This window comes from Papio anubis, chromosome 8, assembly GCF_008728515.1.
Source record: "Papio anubis isolate 15944 chromosome 8, Panubis1.0, whole genome shotgun sequence".
Taxonomy (NCBI): Eukaryota; Metazoa; Chordata; class Mammalia; order Primates; family Cercopithecidae; genus Papio; species Papio anubis.
The window spans coordinates 22,635,739-22,652,636 of record NC_044983.1 but is presented as its reverse complement, the minus strand read 5'-3'; the positions used below and the strand labels follow the sequence as shown (position 1 = coordinate 22,652,636).

The window sequence follows — 16,898 nt, the reverse complement described above, 5'->3', positions numbered from 1 at the left end:
CATACAAATCCATATCAAAACACAACAAATAAGTAGCAGACTTGAAAAATAAGAAAAACAACTTTTTTCGTTGGGTAGGCTTTTGATACATGAACGATTTTGTTTTAGGATGCTCACTGGTAACATTTAAGGTTTCTTCCCAGACTACAGGTGCCTGTCCTTCCTCACAGTGGCACTGGAGTCCATGGTCATCCATCTGGAAGAGCAGTCAATGATATTTTCTCAAATGACTGATATAAGTTGTGTTCTGCAACTCACTTACTTTAGTACTACTGTACATCAAACATACATGCACACAAGCACAAGCACGAACTTTTTATTAGTTAATTAAACTGCCTAAGAAAATCAATGATGCATAAAAATAAGTAAACAAAATACAAGAAGCAGCCATCTTTGAAAATGGCCTTTGAATAAGAGAATGATACTGACAAATTCAAAGGCAGATGAACAAGACAGCATGATTTATCTTTCTAGATAAATATATGATATGTATGATAAATATGGTAGTAACCTGATATATATATGTGTGTGTATGTGATATGTGTGTGTGTGTATTACTATATAAGTGTTACTGATTAACCCAGCATATGAGTGATATTAGGCATAAACTGTTAGTAATTGCTGGTATTAGTGTTTATTAAGTGAAAAAATATACAATATTTGCCGATTTTCTCAAAAGCTTAACTTGACATTGGTGTAATTTAACTATAAGACATATTGTAATAGATTCAACTTTAAACATCGGATTTAAACTTTATACATACATTAATCACTGAATTTCTAGATAACCAGTACCATAATGAAAGCTTTACTTGTAACACTGGCTATATCTGTGTATAATAATATGTGGTTTAGCTCCTTGGATCAATTTTGTTGATAACACATGAAAAAATGAATCCCAAATATATATTTGACTTAGAAAACAGCAAACATACATATATACATACATATACATGCACATACAGGCTGAGGAATAAAGTAAATATATGGCTGATAAGACATTAATTTTAAAAGCAGTCATATCTTACAGGATTTTCATGGCACTGAGAGGGGCAATTGGTTGAGTTATAGACCTTTTCGATGTTTAGACATTCACCATTGTTGCACACCTAGAAATGAAGTAATCAAGCATGAATTAAAATGACTTAATGTGAAATTGTAATTTCATGTAATGCATGTGAAGCACACAATTTTGCATGTAATTTACATATGAAATTTTTCAATTTACATGATTTAATTGTAAGTTAGGTAACTTTTCCTATTGTAAAATTCCACATGTAGTGTCTTCTGTGGATAGAGAAATCCTCTATAAATGTTTGAGGAGTGTACTATACATGCAAACAAATATTTTAAGCTCATTAAAATGTTTATGTTCTGAGTAATTATTTCAATATTAGTCTGTCAAAGATTCTACAACTGTAATTGCAACAGTTTCTTTTGTTTCAATGAAGTTTTTCTTTTGATTTGGTTTAACAATGTATGTTTATTATATCACAGTTGGGCATTTTATTAATTGATGGTTGGGCATTTTATTAATATCAATTAATCTTATTTGTGTTTAATATTTTTGCTTTAAATTTTCCTTTCTCTTGGTAAATTTGATCACCAAAATATTATTGGTTTTGTTATTTTTGGTCTTTGCCTGGTTCATCCTTACTCATTTATTTAATTTTTAACTGTTATTTTTAATTTTATTTATAGTTAAACATTTATTGCCACCAATTCAAAGATTATATTTACATTTTCTATAGGGAGAACTTAATATATCCATATTATATTTACATTTTCTGTAGGGAGAACTTAATGCATCCATATTTATTGGAATAAGTGATATATATACACTCTTACTCCTTTCATTTTAATTACTTGATTTCCAACATTAGACATTGTAGCTTACCTTTTACTTTATTTATCACTTTTATTCAGCTATTGTTTTCTCTAATTTGAAAGCTATATATGCTAATTTCTAAAGGTTGATTTGGTTAACATTAATATATTTGAATCTAAATAATTCTATCATTTTCAAGAAAAAATCACCATTAATTCCTCCTTCTGTAAGATAAGAAATTTATCATGTTTTTGCTTCTTTCCTCTTTCTCTCAGTTCAAGTTTTTGATTGAGTAAATCAGATTCTACATTGTCAAAATTATTTATTATTCCTGAGATTTTTTACATCGCTGTAATATATTATAATTAATAACTAGAATTTACTCAAAAGTCTTATAGATTTTGTTGCTTGCAATCATTTCTTTAATATCCTATCTCCTTATTTTACCTTCTAAATTTAAATTTATTTCTCTGTTGGCTGGAATACATTCTGAACTATTTGTCTTTTCAAAAAACAGGTGGAGTCTATATTACTATGTATTTTATTAGTTATAATATGTGTGAGAGTGTTATTCTATTGCTTTTCTGTCTGAATAATAACTTGGCTGTAAATATAGTTTTAGGGTCTCAACAATTATGTTCCCCAAAGCTCTGTAGATGTTGCTCCATTGTCTTCTGGATACTTGTTGCAGACAAGTATTATGGTAACCTGATATTTCTTTCTGTAGCAAATTAATGACCTTTTCTCTTTTGTGCTTATGGCATGTATTCTTTATTTTTGACATTCAAGGCATGAGGGTAAGTAAAAGCACTCATCTCTTTCTATAAATTTTTCCTGGTACTAAGTGAATTTTTTCATACATTCTTCAGATCAGGGACACATTGTGATTATTTCATTAATTATATTTTCACCTCTCTTCTGTTTTTTTAAATTTAGAATTCAGATTAAATCTGTGATGAATTTTTTAGAAATCTATTTCCTGCTTTTATTTATTTTCTTTGATTTTTAAAATTCCTTTATCTTATTGTGTTAAGAAGTTTAGCATCTAACTTATTGATTTTTTTTGTAATATCCACTCAGTGGTTTACTGCCCACATTACATATAAACCAGTAATCATATTTTGTACTTTGAAGGCAATGCTCTTTGATCTCAAATTACACGTTTTAATATAGATTTAATATGTTTTAAAATTTCATTCAAAAACTTTTTCTTGATAAAGGAGGACATTTTTGAACATTATATTAGTTCGTTTTCATGCTGCTGATAAAGACATATGTGAGACTGGGCAATTTACAAAAGAAAGAGGTTTAATTGAACTTACAGTTCCACGTGGCTGGGGAAGTCTCATAATCTTGGCGAAAAGCAAGGGGGAGCAAGTCACATCTTACATGGATGGCAGTAGGCAAAGACAGAACTTGTGCAGGAAAACTCAACCTTATAATAACCATTGGATCTCATGGGACTTACTATCAGGAGAACAGCATGGGAAAGACCTGCTCTCATGATTCACTTACCTGCCAGTGGGTCCCTCCCACAAAGTGTGGGAAATCAAGATGAGATTTGGGTGGAGACACAGTCAAACCACATCATTCCATCCCTGGCTGCTCCCAAATCTCATGTCCTCACATTTTAAAACCAATCATGCCTTCCCAACTGTCCCCCAGAGACTTAACTCATTTCAGCATTAACTCAAAAGCCCACAGTTCAAAGTCTTGTTCAATACAAGGCAAGTCCCTTCCACCTATAAGCCTGTAAAATCAAAAGCAAGTTACTTATTTCCTGGATACAATGGTGGTACAGGCATTGGATAAATACAGCCATTCCAAATGGGAGAAATCGGCCAAAACAAAAGGGCTAATAGGCCCCATGCAAGTCTGAATCCAGCAGGGCAGTCAAATCTTAAAGTTCCAAAATGATCCCCTTTGATTCCATGTCTCACATCCAGGTCACACTGATGCAAGAGGTGGGTTCCCAGAGTCTTGAACAGCTCTGCCTCTGTGGTTTTACAGGGTACAGCCTCCCTCCTGGCTGCTTCCATGGGCTGGCGTTGAGTGTTTGCAGCTTTTCCAGGCGCACAGCGCAAACTGTGGGTGAATCTACGATTCTGGGGTCTGGAGGACAGGGGCCCTTTTCTTACAGCTCTACTAGGCAGTGCCCCAGCAAGGACTGTGTGTGGGGGATCTGTCCCTACATTTCCCATCCACACTGCCCTAGCAGAGATTCTCCATGAGGGCCCCACTCCTGCAGCAAACTTTTGCCTGGGCAGCCAGGCATTTCCACACATCTTCTGAAATCTAGGCCAAGGTGCCCAAACCTCAATTCTTGACTTCTGTGCACCTGCAGGCTCAACACCACGTGGAGGCTGCCAAGGCCTGGGGCTTCCACCCTCTGAAGCAACAGCCCAAGCTGTACCATGGTGCCTTTTAGTCACAGCTGGAGTGGCTGGGATGCAGGTCACCAAGTCCCTAGACTGCACACAGCACACAGCATGGGGACCCTGAGCCTGGCCCATGAAACCGTTTTCTCCTAGGCCTCTGGGTCTGTGATAGGAGGGGCTGCCATGAAGATCTCTGACATGCTCTGGAGACATTTTCCCTGTTGTCTTTGGGATTAACATTTGGCTCTTTGTTACTTATGCAGATTTCTGCAGCCAGCTTCAATTTCTTCTCAGAAAATGTTTTGTTTTGTTTTGTTTTCTATCACATTGTCAGGCTGCAAATTTTCTGAACTTTTATGCTCTGCTTCCCTTATAAAACTGAATGCCTTTAACAGCACCCAAGTCACCTCTTGAATGCTTTGCTGCTTAGAAATTTCTTCCACCAGATACACTAAATCATCTCTCTTCAGTTCATAGTTCCATAAATCTCTAGAACAGGGGCAAAATGCTACCAGTCTGTTTGCTGAAACATAACAAGAGTCATCTTTGCTCCAGTTCTACCTTATGTTCACCTTTACTTGAAATGGCAATTGAGATTGAATAATTTTTATTTTTTTCTTTAAATTCATTGATTCTTTCTTCGATTCCCTCCATTCTTCTGTTGAACTCATTCACTGAATTTTTTTATTCCCATACTGTAATTTTTCAGTTCTAAAATTTCCATTTGGCTCTTACTTATATTTTATACATCTTTGCTGGAAGTTTGTTATTTTGCTGAGACCTTCTATTTTTTCCATTTATTTCAAGTGTATGCATATTTGTTCACTGAAGCATTTTTATAAAGGCAGCTTTAAATTCCTTGTCAGGTAATTCCAACATATGTTCCACCTTGTTGTTGCATCTAGAGATTGTCTTTTGTCATTTCAATTGAGATTTCCCTGGTTCTTTGTATGAAGAGTGACTCACTTGTATTCTGGATACTTTGGGGACTATGACCTATGGGATCTTACTCAAACCTGTTGTTTTAGCAGAATCACTGCCTCACTCATGCCAGCTGGGATGGAAACCCAGCCTCCTCACATACTTTCATGACACTGTGGGGTTGGAAGAATTCATCACCACTGAGCTATGGTGAATGTCCTGACTCCGCATAAGCCTCTGCTGAAACCCTGTCTGGAGCCAGGGCATCTGTTAGAGCTGGAAGAAAATGGAAGACTAGGCTTCCCACTTGATCCTTGCTGATGTAGAAGGAGTCAGACCACTGAATTTTTCACGGCTGTTTGGTTGGAGTGGGACAATTATTACCAAAATGTTTTCTGTTTTGTTAGCCTACTCCTTTTCTTGTCCTTTGGTTTTAGAGAAGCCCTGCTAAAACAACAGATTTGAATAATGTCCCATAACTCATAGTCTAAAAATAGCATATCAATGCCAAAATGAAGATTTTTTTTTCCGTTCACATCATTGTGATACCTACATAGACCAGCATTAACTATGCATGAATTTCCTCCTTAGAATTTGGCTGAAGAACTGGCACCGCTGTGATGGATGTGCTTCCGCCCTAAGCCTTCTCTTGAAGGAATGAGCTCTCTATGCGGAGTACATGGTCACAGTGTACTTAGGAGATGGAGGTGGATTTCTTCACAACTGCCTTTCTATCAGCCCCTTTCTTCAGTCCTTGCCACTCTTAAAGAAGGAAACGCTTTGTATTTCAGGCTGGTTTTTCATAACTGAGGTGAATAGCAAATCTTTTGGTATTTTCTTCTACCTGAGGCTTCACACTTTGTCTTGCTGAATAGCTTTGAATTTTTTAGCTTGCGGTTAGCATACATACCTTAATCTTCACAAACATAGATTTCTTAGCATGTTGATATTCATTTAATCATTTTAACAGGAAGTAGTATAGTTAAATATATAGACTCAAAACATAAATCTCTATTAAATATTTAGTTCTAGTTCTTTTTTTTTACATTCTGAACTTTGGTTTTCCAATTTATTTCTCTATCACACTATACAAATATCACTGTAATACTTTTGGTGCTAGTGTAGAGAGAGAGGGGAAGACATATCACATAGAGAAACTACTCAATTTCAGATAGCTGATTTTGGGGGCAAAATATCATGTGTTTTCCATATATTCTTTATGAGCCAGCTATTGTTTAGAGTATGCATTCTAATATTGTCATCTTGCCATAAAAAACTCTTTCCAATTTGGTCCCATTCTGTCTTCTCTTCAATTGCATCTTTTGCTATTTATCCCAAAGGTCAAGCCACTTTGAAATTGCTGGTTATCTGAATTATGCCATACACTTCGTACCTTTGCATATTGTGCAGGCATTTTTTGCTAAAATGTCTTCTCCTGTTTCCTGTGTGTTAAAATGTTCAAGTCAAAGCTGAAATGTTGTTACTCATTGAAGATGCCATTTCATCTTCTCTAAGCAAAGTCAGCCACTTTTCATTTAGACGTCAATGTACATTGGTCACACCACTAAGAAAGCAATTTGTTGAACTGTAATCATTTAATTTTTACTGTGTGAAATTCTCATGTATGCTTATCTTTATTGTACAGTCAGTGGCACCATAGTATATGGCCAGTAAATATGATTGAATGAATAAAATAAATGAAGACGTGAGGCTATTTTATAGTCACATTAATTAGAAAAATCCATGTCTATAATTTCATTAGATATCCATTGTAAGTTACTAATTAAGCAGATTTGTAACAATTATGTGTCATTTGGCATGACTAAAATTAGGCAAAATGGATATTTATTACAGTGTTATTGCTACTCTGCTCCTCATTAAAAAATAGTTGTCAATATTTTTTCCTTTTCCATATCTAGGCCTCTTTGGAACCAATTACAGTATCCAATAATGTTTTTAAAGGATTGAACTAAGACGTTTTAATAAAACAAAGGTCTTTTGTCTTACCATTCCATCTCCACATTTTGTTCCTGACGCCACCAGACCAATGTCTGTAGAATCACGGTACAAAAAAATGGTTTTGCATTTGACAGTAGCATTTTGCTGGGGATCCTTAAGGTGATAGGTCTTGTCTTCTCCAAGGAGATAGGAAAGCTCCCCTCCAGTGCAGTAGATCTTTCCACATCTGACATCTCTGAAGGAAAGGGAGAATATTCCAACTTGGAACTAGAAATACAACTTTTGAGACTAGGCTGGCAATGAAGCCTCCCAGTCACTCTTTTTCTAGATCTAGGTTTCTCACCAAGTTAAGGAGGCTGGAATGGGCCGAGAAAACCAGTGAGCAAGTCTTGGCCCTGAGAACTGAGATGAGTCCGTACAAAATGTAAAATGATTGCATTTCTTTTGGATTTCCCTGTGAACCTCACAAATCAATACTGGCTTAAGTTTACAGGGGAATTTTTTTTATTAGTAATTTGAATTAGCATGATTTTAATCAGGACACCAAGATTTCCTTATTTCCCTCTTCTCCCGATCTCAGTAAAAAGAGGTTAACAGCTTTGGGGACAGGAGCCATTCTGATTTTGACAAAGTGCTGTAAGAAGGCAAATTACTTTTTTTCCACAGGGCACTTACTTCTCCTCACAGGGAAGAAATCTGTTTTCCTTGTTTTTGCAGTACCCAAATTTATTTCCTTTTGTATTCATCTTGTAGCAGATATCATGACTCTCTGTTGCCTCTGGGGTAAAAAATGGTTTAAAAGTAAAACAAAAGCATGACTATCATGAATCATAAAAGACCTTATTTTTCTAATGTAATTAAACTTTCAGAATCATGTCATAGTGAAGTAGAATGGAATACATTATTTAAAAACCATCCTATTGCCTCAGGAGAATATTTTAGGCTGGAGATATAAAACAATAGCAAATATACATAACTCATATACTGAGATAGTTAATATTAGACTTAAGATCAACTAATATGACAGGTAATATACAGAGAAATGCTAAGCATTATCTTGGAATAACGCCACAAATGACATTATCTCTGATCTTGACCCAATTCCTACAGGGCAATAACAGAGAAATAGAGGCCATCATCTACGTGAATCCTTCACTGTGATTATCTCTCACCATCATCAAATAATTCAGAGCACTGATCCCTACGAGTGGGACATTTCCCCATGAAGCAGTAGCCTTCTGAGTTCTTGCAAGGAAATCCATTGACTCTGAACTGGTCTTTAGGACATGCAGGCGAGTGGCCAGTGCACATCTCAGGAAAATCACATTCGTCTTCTGCTGGTCTGCATATGGACCCTGCTTTTTTTATCTGTTGAGGAAATACAAAGAGACTAAATCCTGGATACATTTAGGTAGGTAAGGTTTAGTAAGTAGACAGAAAGTTGACCCATTCATCTAAAAAAGGTTTTAAGGATGGATCATAGCTTCCTTCTACATTCCACCAAGAATCATTCTCATTTGTAAATGTGTTGGCACTCATGTAATTTTAGGAATGACAAAATGATGTTTCTGAAATTTGGTATTAGAACAGCCTTAGGGAGAGTTGGGATGTACATCAAATGAAGAAATGGGCAGGTGTTCTCATTTATCTTGTCTTTTCTTTGTTCCAAGGGATCCAGTACATGCCCTGCCTACCCCCTACCCACCTCAAACTGGGAACCCCTGCCTATAACGAGGAAATCTCCAGTCCTACTAAATCAGATTCCTGCATATGAAGTGGAGAAGAATACCCTTGCTTTCATTGCTGGAGGGAACTGCATAGAGATATTCTCTCATCCAGCCATTCAATATGAATTTAATTATGCTGGGTTCTGGATGAATTTGAAGATGCATAAGACATATTTGTTTTCTTTGTGAGTTCACAATAAAGTTGGGTGAAGGAAGTGTCAAACCCTCGGACAGAGCCACTGGGGTTTCTGGTTGTCTTCCTCAGGAACGTTTCTCCACTTACTAGCCACTACCACTTTCCAATCCTGATATAACCCCTTTCCCTTTTAGCTCACCCTTGGGATTTCAACCATCCTCCCAGCTGAGGTTAAACAGATTGGTGATTATTTACAAAGGAGCAAGAATAGAGCTGGTCATGTGACTTCCCTCCTAAAACTCCAATTGCTACTTGATGCTTCTCCACTCCCCAGGCCATAGCACAGCCCAATGCTCAGATGTTGGAGCATCTCACAAGAATCTCTGTTGGGTACTTGCAAGCCTAGCTTCATTCTGGAATCAGTGGTGCAGGGCTGTCCAGTGGTTAGAAAACTCTTAGATCCTACCCATTCTTAAACTGAAACAAAACAAAACAAAACAAAACAAACAAACAAACAAAAACCTTCTCCTGGCACACGACCTTACCTGACAAGATTCACAGCATTCTCCTTCTGCACAAGTAAATCCTGGCTTCAAAACACATGTGTGTGCATCACAGCAAGGATTAGTACACTCCTGGCAATAACCACAAAAGAAATATGAGAAGTTGATATGTGCTTTGACTCCTGTTTGAAGAATTAATTAGTTGTGCTTCTGTGTAATCTGTTACAGTTAAATGCTAATGCATGATTGTTGGCTGTCGTACATACATACAGATAACTGTTTAGAACTGGTGTTTGGGACTTTTACTATTTCTCCTTCTCTTGTGCTGTTTGATACACTACAGATAATGGATTCTCACTGACAGAATTAGAGAGTCCAACATTTACAATCTTCAATTATCCTAACGATCTCCATTTCCTTGAAGGGCCTTACTGCTTCCCTGTACTGAAGTATGATGTGAGACAGTTCAACTGCTGAAGATCGCATTTTACGTTTTGCTCAAGCTGCTCATAATTTCAGTCTGACTTTTATTTTTTAACGTATCATTAAATAGCATCAAAATGGTAACCTGTGCCCTATTTTCTCAAACAAAATTAAAACCTCAAAGAAAACGGAGTGTGGCCAGATAAGGTACCTCATGTGTTAGAATGAATCCATGGAACCATTCCAAAGAATGCATATGGACAGGAGGATCAGTTTCCAAAATTAAGAGCCTCTTTACGTTTAACCTGAGACATTTGAAGACATTCTTATAACCTTTGGACAGGTCACTGTCCCCAGTCTGATTATGGAGTCTCTAACTGCTGTCCTACTAGACCTCCTGGTATTGTGCATTATCTAGACTGTAACTACTAAAATTGTGGTCCTTGGGCCAGCAGCATCACTGTAACCTTGCTGCTAGGTAGGTGTGCAGAATCTCAGAACCACTCCATACTTACTGAATCTGAGTTCACATTTTAACAACATCCCCTGGTGATTCATCTGCATTTATTAATTTGAGAGGCAGTTGTATAGAACACATACCTATGTGATAAGCTCTTGAAAGAAATAGCTTCTATGATGGGGAAAGCATATTAAGAATTACTTTAAAATTTGCCTCAAGGGCTTTCCCTAAATGCTCCAGAGACCACAACTATGATAAATACATGAAACATTAGAACGTTTGTGCTCTATTAAGAGTTTTCCAATAACAGGAACTATCCAACTGTGATACAGGCTAGCCTCAAAAGTTAATAAATAAAACTTGACTGAGTAAGAGATTTTGTAGAGCAGACTCTGCATGAGACATCAGACTTAAGGACACTTATGGGCCCTTGTCATAAGCAGAACCAATTGTATATAAACAAGGAAAGCTGATGCTGCTGATCTCCAGCAAGGTCATTACACATGTTTCATGACTTGATAAGAAGCCTTGGAATGAGGCTGCACCAATAATTTGTTAAAAAATAAAAAATAAAAATGGAAAGCAAAAATTTTAAAAGCTTTACAAGGAACACCATGGTTGGTTTGATTAATGGCCACATCCCTACCTAGGTTCTACCTGACCACAAATTTTGCAATTTAAAGATAACATCGTTTGCAAATACCTGAGGAGAGCCACAGTCACACTCTTCACCCTCATCCAACTTCTTGTTTCCACAAAATTGGAAATCATCGAAATTGCAAGGAAATGGAATGTTGAGCATGCATGTTGGCTTATAATCCTTCAGGTACTGGTGATATTGGTTTTGGCTGCATTTACTGAATTTCAGTGCAGGAATGCTAGAGATAGAATGAAGTAAAAATAAAGATTAATCCTATCAATGCATAGTGGTGCAGCAGCTATGAGCATTTTATGAAGCATTTAGAAAGAACAAATGTAAATGTTTACTGTTAGAGCAGGGAAGTAATTGGATTCTTTATTATAGAAAATATCTTCTCAAAACACAGTGAACACATGCTATTTTAGTGAAAATATCTTGGCTATAGATCCTCTAGTAAATCCTTCCTGAAGCCCACATTATAGACTGATTGTGAATGTTTACTGCTTCCAAATCCTCTTTAGTTTGGTCCTCTTCAAATAACCTATATACTTGTTTATCATCTCTGCTAGATTACAAGCATCTCAAAGCAATAATTATATCACATGTGATTTTAAAAAATAAACATTAGTTAACACAGTGCCTGGCACAAAGTGGTTCTCTATAAATTTGTTAAGACAAGCGGTTGATTTAATAATATACATATCCATAGGAATGTGATATACTTCTTAACCTGAAATTTATCTCCCTTCCATCTTCCTTTCCTTTTGACTTCCTTAACAGTATTATTGACATAATAATTAAATACAGTAGGCCTTTAGAGTCTTGATTACACTAGACTGAGACGGTAAGACTCTGTAAAATATTACTAATTATGTAAATAATAATGTAAACTAAATATTAATTACTGAGTTCTTATTCTATGCCAGCCATCTCATTTGGCTGTGTTAGCCACTTTACTTCATATAATCAATGTGTGCAAGCATTGATCACCAAGAAACTTTTCTTACTATATATAGTGCTTTATATATACCTGCTCTGAAGGGATTCAAAGATGTGCGAGACTTAGCACCTGACTGCCTGGCAATTTACAGTACAATGGGGAATGCTGGACATGCTTTTATTCTGTAACTATTTATGGAGTATTTAATATGTGTTTGGGACTTTTCTAGTAGAGTGGTGATATAACAGTGACCCAAACAGACAAAACCCTCTGACCTTGTGGGACTAGCTTATATTTCAGCAGAAGAGTAAAGTTATAAATAAGCTGAATGCCTGAAACAGAGAATATGCTAGATAGTAATAAGTACTAAGGAGAAGACAAGTGGGAAGTGAAATGCCAGGATATGTGTGTGATCTAGATCAGGTGGCCAGGGAAAACATTGGTGGGAATAACATTTGAATAAAGATGTGAAGGAAGACATTACAGCTTATAGAAAAGATGACAAAACAAAGCATGCAGAGTCTATTTCTCCCCTAATTGCCTTGGTAGTGATTGGTACTAATTGTTCATGGTGTACTTTTGCAATGTGCCCAGAAAGAGTTTTGGGATTTCTCTCATGGTATCACTAGAGAGAGACACTACCAGTTGGCAAGATTTAGCCCCAGAAAGGAAACTCCCATGCCTAGTTATGTAATAGACTTTTTAGGAAATTCCATAGCTTTACAACATATCCTACAATAATGGGTTTTGACTCAAAATCCACTTTTGAAATTTTCTTTCTTTCTTTCTCCTTCCTTCCTTCCTTCCTTCCTTCCTTCCTTCCTTCCTTCCTTCCTTCCTTCCTTCCTTCCTTCTTTCTTTCTTTCTTTCTTTCATCCGTCTTTCTTTCTTTTCTTTTTTCTTTTTTCTTTTTTTTTTGGAGATGGAGTTTTGCTCTTGTATTCCAGGCTGGAGTGCAGTGGCGTGATCTCAGCTCACTGCAACCTCCACCTGCCGAATTCAAGCAATTCTTCTCCCAAGTAGCTGGGATTATAGGCATGCACCACCAGCCCGGCTAATTTTGTATTTTTAGTAGAGATGGGGTTTCTCCATCTTGGCCAGGCTGATCTCAAACTCCCAACCTCAGGTGATCCACCCACCTCAGCCGCCCAAAGTGCTGGGATTACAGGCATGAGCCACCACACCCAGCCCACTTCTGAATTATTTAAGTGTATTCTGTGTGTTGTTCGAACCTCACCTTCCATCACTGTCCATCACGCATTTTCCTGAAGGACAGGTGCATGGGAACTCATCATGCTGCATCCCAAGGTTATGCCCCAGTTGATGTGCCATTCTGTTTGCAATTATGTTTGTGTCAGGCAGAAGATCCTGATGAAAAAAGAATTGCATTAGAAATTTTTGAAAGATAGCACACTGTAGTACACAGTGCTTCAAACTAGTGGTTGAAAGACCTGGCTTCTAGCTCCTAGTTAACTGGTACCTATTTAAAAAGGCATGGACTCAGTTACCTCTCTCCCCTGTACCTCAGTTTCCTTAATTATATAAGAAGCCCAAGAAAGTGACTTTTTAAATATCTCTAACTCTAATATTTTGAAATTCTTTCTTTGTGGCATGGTGATAGTCATTGTTAGATTTATAGAAGCTCATTCTTATAAATAGTTAAAAACTGTTAACTAACATTAGTATGATTTTTACCTCTTCAAAATTCATATGTTGAAGGTATAAAACTAACTTCAAGGTGATGACACTAGGAGGTGAAGTCTTTGGAAGGTCATTAAGTCTTGGGGGCAGAGCCCTCATAAGTGGGATTAATGCCCTTATAAAAGAGGCTTGAATGAGATCCCTGCCCCTTCTACCAGGTCAGGACACAGCAAGAAGGTGTCAACTATAAGACAGAGAGGCCTTAACCAGACTCTGAATCTGCCAAGGACTTGATCTTGGATTCTTAGCCTCTGAGAAATAAATTTCTATTGTTTCTTACCTGTTCATTTGTGATATTTCGTTACAGCAGCTAGAATGAACTAAGATAAATATCCTACACAATATAATAAGTAATATTGATTGTCCTCTTTGTACTAGATATCCAAATTCTATACAAACAGAAACGTGAGGTTCTTGTTTTCAGCTTATAGTCTCCCATTGCACAACAATGCTATACAATCTTAAAGAGGAAGTTTCTATTATGAGAAACACTTAAATGTCAGATATATCAAATCCATGGAAGATTTGGTTAACTTGGCTCATAGTTCTATTGTATGCTTTAATTTCTATGTTAATACAAAATTAATTTCCAAAAAGAGGTGGGCTATCAGATTACTATAAAGCTAATAAAACATACCTGATTTGGCCAGGCGCGGTGTCTCAAGCCTGTAATCCCAGCACTTTGGGAGGCCGAGACGGGCGGATCACGAGGTCAGGAGATCGAGACCACCCTGGCTAACCTGGTGAAACCCCGTCTCTAGTAAAAAAATACAAAAAAATAGCCGGGCGAGGTGGCGAGCGTCTGTAGTCCTAGCTACTCGGGAGGCTGAGGCAGGAGAATGGCGTAAACCCAGGAGGCGGAGCTTGCAGTGAGCCAAGATCCGGCCACTGCACTCCAGGCTGGGCGACAGAGCAAGACTCCGTCTCAAAAAAAAACAAAAAAAAACAAAAAAAACCACCATACCTAATTTGGTCATCTCATCTTACTCATATGAAGTTTAAAATGTGTCCTGGAGTGATTATAATATCATAATCTAAGTAGCATATATCATAGTCTAAGTAGCATAATCTAACAGCTTGTATCAGATGCAATTGACTCTATGATCCAAAACTTATGTTACTGAAATACCATAGGAAAAGCTATAAGCACAAAATTACTATGTAATAAATAAGTCATGTGGTCATTTAAATAAGTGCTAGCTTTGAGGTCTTTGATCTTAATAACAGACAAAGCATAGCAACAACTAGGCAGCAACATAAAGGACATGAATCGAAACCTTAGTGTTTTCAAGAATCTCTCAGATGGGGTTACTTGGACAACATTTACTAGAAGCTTAGAGACTTTGGAAAGGATCACATAAAAAAAAAGGAGTCAACAATTTTTAGGTCTTATGCTTTCTAAAAATGAATTGACAGGTCGTCTTGATACAATACAGGAAGTAGTTTATGTACCTTATTATCAGCACAGGAACAATTATCCTCACTTGCCAAATGAGCCATCAACTTGTGTGTACGTTATTTGTCCTTATAAGTAGCTACATTTCATATGCAAACGAGCTTTACTAATCATTGCATGCTGATCTGTGGTATACCATCCGTTTAAACTCTGAACAAAATGAGTTTGCCTTCAACATTTATAATTTTTTAAGGAAACATTTTTTTATTCATTTAATGAAGAAAACATAACAGTCTGTTCATGACATATCGTAGTGAGTATATATGACAAAATGAACACATAATCTCTTTCCATGGAGCCCAGGACATTACAAAAATTTTATTCAAACATTATTAAGTAATATAAATAAAACACAGCCCACCTTAATGATACTGGTCGAATAATAGGGCAGGCACATACCCGCTGGATAAGAAATTCCTTGCACATGTGTGTAAATCCACTTCCCACTATGAAAAAGATGCAAATATACTCTTCAATCTGAGTTAGTAGTTTAACACAAAGATCAAATTGCACTGAACCCCAACAACGCCAATGCTTTTGCATGTGAAAATGTCTTCTTATTTCTGGAGTTTTGGAATTGAGGCTGTCCTTAGTTAATATTGAGCTCATCTTTAACCTGTGGGATATTCGAGGCATTAAAAAAGCCAATGCATTTGGGAGGCTGAGGCAGGTGGATTCACGAGGTCAAGAGATCAAGACCATCCTGGCCAGAATGGTGAAACCCCATCTCTACTAAAAATACAAAAATTAGCTGGGCATGGTGGTGCACACCTGTAGCCCCAGGTACTTGGGAGGCTGAGGCAGGAGAATCACCTGAACCCGAGATGGGGAGGTTGCAGTGAACTGAGATTGTGCCACTGCTCTCCAGGACACAGAGCGAGGCTCCATCTCAATTAAAAAAAAAAAAAAAAAAAAAAAAAAAAGCCAGTGCAATCTTAAACTGAAATTGTAGAAAAGTATAAAACAAAAACAAAAAATACAAATCAAAAAATAAAATCAAAATCCCATTTTACTTGACTCTGTCTACTCTGCCCTCAGCCTTGGATAAAACCACTTACAAGACCAGAAATTAATTAATTAATGAAATTTAAAAGTGCTTAGAAGGAAAAACAAAGTAACACAGTGAATGGACTTAATACCATGATTGATTAGCTACAATTGAAAAATGTTAAGACTTTTAATCAACCATAGAAACTCAGGTATGGTTTGATAGCTACAATAAAACACTTAAATGAGTTGTCAGGTAAAATGAGAACTGTTCTTGGATTACTTGAAAAGACAAATGTAGATATTTATATTATAGGAATCCAAATTTGATTTGATTTCCGGGATATTACTTAGAGTTCAACCACTTTCAAAAGAGCCATTAAGGGCTAAAGGGTCACACCTAGAATGTAACAGAACTCAAAGACAAAAAAGGTGGTCAGACTAGATGACCCCTTTCAGTCTAGACCTGTTTTGATTAAGATACACTCCATTTTTTTCTTTATTACTGAAATGTTTCTCTTCCTACATTTTAGGCATCAATATTTGACTATGCTTCTTGGAAAGACAGAATTCTGGTCTTTTTAAACTCTGGGGATATGAAGAAAACCACATATATAGAGGGGAAGCACCAGGACAAGAATAATCTCGAATGTTCTCTCATGGTCGCTTGAAATCCAGTAACACATGATAATGCTGTATATACTGTCTTGCCACTTCTACATCTAAGTGAATACAGAAGGACAGATACCCAAGAAACTTAACACATAAGAAGTCCCAAATATGATGCTCAATTGGCTATTTAGTAGCATTTCACCCCATCTCCTTACTTGCAGACATCC

The 16,898-nt window shown here is 36.7% G+C and overlaps 1 protein-coding gene and 1 long non-coding RNA gene across 2 annotated transcripts in view; one reads left to right on the top strand and one right to left on the bottom strand.

The window, feature by feature from the left end:
• The window catches only part of LOC101012153, a 28,290-nt gene extending 19,238 nt beyond the window's left edge, over nt 1–9,052 (top strand). Inside the window, exons 3-4 of the long non-coding RNA XR_002523734.2 lie at nt 8,197–8,497; nt 8,757–9,052. This is a non-coding gene — a long non-coding RNA (uncharacterized LOC101012153). The remainder of the gene's footprint in view (nt 1–8,196; nt 8,498–8,756) is intronic.
• ADAM7 (ADAM metallopeptidase domain 7) overlaps nt 1–16,898 on the bottom strand; it is a 61,008-nt gene that overhangs the window by 5,436 nt on the left and 38,674 nt on the right. The window contains exons 10-18 of the mRNA XM_021942145.2: nt 15,434–15,518; nt 13,153–13,283; nt 11,039–11,213; nt 9,495–9,584; nt 8,259–8,454; nt 7,762–7,864; nt 7,135–7,321; nt 1,029–1,109; nt 118–196 (exon numbers count right to left, since the gene is read on the bottom strand). Coding sequence (XP_021797837.1) covers nt 118–196; nt 1,029–1,109; nt 7,135–7,321; nt 7,762–7,864; nt 8,259–8,454; nt 9,495–9,584; nt 11,039–11,213; nt 13,153–13,283; nt 15,434–15,518 — 1,127 coding nt within the window. The remainder of the gene's footprint in view (nt 1–117; nt 197–1,028; nt 1,110–7,134; nt 7,322–7,761; nt 7,865–8,258; nt 8,455–9,494; nt 9,585–11,038; nt 11,214–13,152; nt 13,284–15,433; nt 15,519–16,898) is intronic.